Genomic DNA, 5,137 nt, shown 5'->3' with positions numbered 1-5,137 from the left:
TTATCATCTTATCTGCTATCAGAATCTTGTTCTAAAATAACATGCAAACAATTAGGTCTTCCCATCCGCATGATGTCTCCATATGGATTCCCCATCGAATGTATCGTAAGAGCCTAGTCAAATTTAGGTATTTAAGTTTCATACCCGTTATATAGCATAATGGGCCTTGTAGAATGGGCCGAAGTCAAAGTTGCTAGCTACACCTAGAAACCAAGACGTGATGGCCCGTTTAGAGAGGCAAATTGTTTAGATGGAATCTCTAGCAGCAGATCGCATAAAAGAGATCATCAGGCACTCCAAGGCACTGCTTGAACTGATATCTTCAAATGAAAGTTCGTGCACGAATAGCTGAGCCCCTCACCCCACTTTTATTTCTCATCTCAGCTAGTAAAGGATACTCCGATTCTAAATGTTTGATCGTTTGCGCATTTCTTTGTTGCTGCTTGTTTAGGCCGTGTTTAGTTACAAAAATCAAAATTCCAAAAAAAATTCCGGCACCTGCATGGAGATTTAAATCTAGACGAAATAAAAAACGCATTGCGACTGCTGTCTGTAAATGGCGAGACGAATCTAATGAACCTAATTAGACTGTAATTAGATGCTAAATTGCTACAGTAATGCTACAGTAAATAACCTCTAATGACGGATTAATTAGACTCATTAGATTCGTCTCGCGATTTACAGACAAGTTCTGAAATTATTTTTGTGATTAGTCTATGTTTAGTACTTCAAATGTAGAAAGATGTCTTTTCAAAAACTTTACAACGCGCAACTAAACACGGCCTTAATTATATTTGGGATAGGAGAAAATAAAAAAGATGCAGGCTATACTAGATAGATGCTCCGATTCTTCCAAATCTGGCTCGTAAGTAAATCGTAGTAACGCGCTCTAGCTTGTTGGGATGGCGCGTGCGCAGGCCAAGTGATTTTTGCAAACCCGCTGTGTGACTGCACGCAGCACGCAGCTGCTTCTGACGAATCTGAATGAGCTGCTGCATCCCGAGCGCAGGGTCGATTAAACAAAGCCAAGAAGATTCATGGGTACTGAATCTATCAGATCGTTTGATTATTGATTCCACTTTTAATGTGGTTGCATCAGAATTACATTCTTAATCCGGCCAATGGGAGCAACTAAAATATATAGCGTAAAGCCGTAAAGAGGATAGAGTCCCCAGCTAAAATCAAACCTGCATCATCAGTGAAGAATACATGTGTGCGCCCCCACGACCAAGACAACAAAACGTGCACACTGTACTGCAAGTCCGCAACAACCAGATCAGACCATAACGCACGCGCAAATGGAACAGAGAGCCCCGCGTCATCGTCCGCGCCCAGCTCGTCAGCTCCTTTCTTCGTCCGATATATCCTGCCCACCGACACACTTGATGTGGCGCAGGGATAGGGAGACGACGGATCGGAGGAGCTAGGTCGGAATCCATCACCAAATTAATTAAGCTCCTGGCCTCTCGATCTGCCGCGATCTTTTGATTTCCCCTACCAAAAAGGTCATTCTGTCAGTGGCGGCAGCCATGCGTGATGGAGACGTGCGTGCTCCCAACTGCGGCCGGCGATTCAATCATCTATCCACAGCCTTTCCCGAGAGGACCGTAAAATTTCTCTAGTAAGTACACGTACACGTACGCGCCCTGATCCTAAAAAGGCTAATCCCCATCCGATGGCGCCGTACGGTCTCCATCTGAAGATTATATTATATATATACTATATATAAATATATATAAAGATAGTATGTGCGGTTAGCAGCACAAGCTGTTATTCTTATCGCCGCGCGCCGCCGTCGCTGTCCCGCGCGTCATCTAGCAGCTGGCTCCGACGCGACGCCGGCGGCCCGGCCGGGTCTCCGCTATTCACTCACCGGGGTGTGCATGGGTGGTTGGAGGTGGTTGGAGTTGGCTGGAAAACCTCGGCGCGCGACGAGCATGGAGCCGATGCTTCCCGCAGGCCCTTTTCCCCGGCCCTCTCCGCCGCACCGTCGCCGTCGTCAACAATCCTTTCCCGTCGCTCTCGGTCCCATGGTTGTTGAGACCCCGGCGGCGATCCCGCTGTGCTCTAGAAGGAGGAGGGAAGAATCGAATCGACGTGGTGCAGCGAGATTAGCTCGTCGTTAAATATATCGATCGCCTTGTCTTCAGGCACGCATGCGCATGCGCGCGACGAGACCCTTACCCTTTCGGTCTGCCTCTGCGTGCGTGTCCTCCTCTGCCAGTATATATGCGTCCTTGCGGCTGCTGCTAGCTAGCTCGCCGACGCCACCGCCGCACTGCAGACTGTGCGAGCTGCTGCGCTCACTACAGTCTGCAGTGACGAGCTAGATAGTGTGCTCGCTAGCTAGTTCACTGAGAGAGATCGACCGATCGATCGATGGATCAGGAGGGGCTCCCGCCGGGGTTCCGGTTCCACCCGACGGACGAGGAGCTCGTCACCTACTACCTCACCCGCAAGGTCTCCGACTTCGCCTTCGCCACCCGCGCCATCGCCGACGTCGACCTCAACAAGTGCGAGCCATGGGATCTCCCAGGTAATTGAAACCGCCATCCTGATGATACTGCATTTTACATATACTGTATTTTAGTTAATTATTAGGAAACTCTTTTACGAATCGAATCGATCGCAATTGGTCTCGCAACCTTCATGTAGTTGTGCTTGTGCGCATGATCATTCATGCTCAAACATCTTTACTTTTCGTGCTTCGTTCCTCTCCTTTGTGGATGTGATTTGGTGAGAAATTGAATGCCCTTGACCTAGCTAGTTAATTTGTTGCATGCACAAATCAAGGTCACTGTCATGTATGTACACCTGTACTACATTTTTGACAAATTAAGTAACTGCATTTTTTTTGACTTTGCACAGTTGTAGTACCTCAGTAAATGATCAAGACTAATTCAAGAACATCATCAGTTAACTCCTGGTGATTGTTCGGCTGCTGCTGAAGTGCTAATTGTAGGATTTTGCGATCAATCTGCAGGCAAAGCTAGCATGGGTGAGAAGGAATGGTACTTCTTCAGCATGCGTGACCGCAAGTACCCGACCGGCATCCGCACGAACCGCGCCACCGACTCCGGATACTGGAAGACCACCGGCAAGGACAAGGAGATCTTCCACTGCGGCATGCTCGTGGGGATGAAGAAAACCCTGGTCTTCTACAGGGGCAGGGCTCCCAAGGGGGAGAAGACCAGCTGGGTCATGCACGAGTACAGGCTCCAGAATAAGTTCCCCTACAAACCCAACAAGGTATCTATATCAAACCACCCATCCAACAATGCAGCAACTTGCATTGCCATGCTGGAAATTAGTTACACGCCATTAGTAGTGAATCTTAAGTATTCACCAGCATTATTGTTGCAAACTTTCAAAATGCACGTGTCCTGATCAAACGCTTTTTCCCCCTTCCATTTCATCTGTTTTGGTAGGAGGAATGGGTGGTGTGCCGGGTGTTCAAGAAGTGCCAGATCATCAAGATGAGGCCCCCACATGGCAGCCCCACGATGGACGACTCCCCATGCCACGACGGCAACGCCTCCCTAGGCGAGCTCGGGGAGCTCGACGTCTCCTCCATCCTCGGCGGCTTCGCGCCGGCCGCGGCGCACACGTCCTCCACCAGCTCGCCGGGCGCGCTCCACCACCAGGGAGCCGGCGGCGAGAGCTTCGGCCACAGGGTGGGGGTGGACATGAACGCGTACATGAGCTGGATGGCGGCGGCCAACCAGGGCGCCGCCGCGGCGGCGGCGGCCGCGGCCATGCTTCCATGGGCCACGACGGCGCCGGGACTGTTCGGCAACGTCTTCGCGTCGCCGAACCACCAGCTGGTGCAGAAGCCGCTGCCGTTCGCCGGGTGCAGCCAGCCGCGGGACCTCGGCGGCGGCGTCGCGGCGAACGTCGGAAGTGAGCATCATGCCATGTTCGCAAGCACGTTGGCGAAGCTTGAAATGGAATGCGATCAGCAGCCGGCGGCGCCGGCGCCGGAGCAGCAGCTGGGGATGGACGAGTCGACGTGGAGAGCATTCTGAACATCGCCATCTATATTATATATACCAACAAATTGTTATTACACCCCAGCGATCAACTTAGTCGTGGACTTGTGGTCAATTATTATGCAGTTGTAGGGGAATATTCTAGGTGATATATATGGGACAAACCCATATGGTCGAAATCAGTAAGTTTAACTAGAAAAGTGCATGTTAAAATGGGACAAACCCACTAGGTCAAAACAAGTAAAGTTTTACTATAGAAGTGTACGTGTCTGTTGATTTCCGTGCTATGTTTTGTAAGAAACATTATATGCTTTCTCAATTTGTTATTGTAAGGAAATGGTAAAATCTCTTAGTGGATCCTTTAACCTCTCTTAGAATTGGTTTCGATTTCTTTATATCTATTTCGTACTAGCCGATTAGCTCGCACGATTATATGTCTCGTAAAATTCTAATCTTTATTGTGATTGGTGAAAATGGCACGTATCACTTTGTTGAACTAGTGTAGATGTCTAGTGGCGGATGCAGATTTAATACCTAGGGGGCTTGGTTTTTTCCTTCTTCTCATCTCCACTCATTTCTTCTCTTTCTTCATCTTTTTTCTCTTTTCTTCTCATCTTTTTCCTTTGATTTTAATGGAACTTTTGGGAGGGGGGGCTAGAGCCCCCCTTGTAAATCCGCTCCTACCACCACCATCTGTGGCTTAATGAATTCTGCAATACGATATTACTAGACTATTTCTTCCTCAAACTATCAAACGATTAGCAACTGATTGCTTCAGTGAATCCAATGATGTGGGTGTGTTTGCTATAAATCTTGGTGATCAACTCATTGGCAGCAGCTTCTTCCGCTATGTCGTGGTCACTCTTCTTGCGATAGACGTTGATTTTTGAAGGGTGTACCCGTATCTCACATGCAGCCAGATTAAGGTTTCTGTCATCCTAGCATATCCTAGCATCCATGCAGGGGGGCTATAGCCCCCCTAACACCCAAAACCTCCACTGAAATCAAAGGAGAAAAGTGAGAAGAAAAGAGAAAAAAGATGAAGAAAAAGAGGGGAAATGAGTGGAGATGAGGAGAAAGAACCAGGACCCCCCCCCCCCCCCCCCGCCCCCTAAATTTGTAATCTGCGTCCGCCACCGCATCCATAA

The 5,137-nt window shown here is 48.9% G+C and overlaps 1 protein-coding gene across 1 annotated transcript; it reads left to right on the top strand.

Annotated features, from left to right (window-relative positions):
• The first annotated feature begins 2,099 nt into the window (after window positions 1-2,099).
• On the top strand, window positions 2,100-4,308 carry LOC120650332 (NAC domain-containing protein 87-like). Its single transcript, XM_039927430.1, has 3 exons — window positions 2,100-2,536; window positions 2,984-3,249; window positions 3,429-4,308. Exons 1-3 carry the CDS (start codon window positions 2,380-2,382, stop codon window positions 4,023-4,025), a joined length of 1,020 nt encoding a protein of 339 aa, XP_039783364.1. The 5' UTR covers window positions 2,100-2,379; the 3' UTR covers window positions 4,026-4,308.
• Window positions 4,309-5,137: the final 829 nt, after the last annotated feature.

The sequence above is a fragment of the Panicum virgatum genome, chromosome 9K (genome assembly GCF_016808335.1).
Source record: "Panicum virgatum strain AP13 chromosome 9K, P.virgatum_v5, whole genome shotgun sequence".
In the NCBI taxonomy this organism is placed as follows: Eukaryota; Viridiplantae; Streptophyta; class Magnoliopsida; order Poales; family Poaceae; genus Panicum; species Panicum virgatum.
This window is presented reverse-complemented; position numbering and strand designations above follow the sequence as displayed.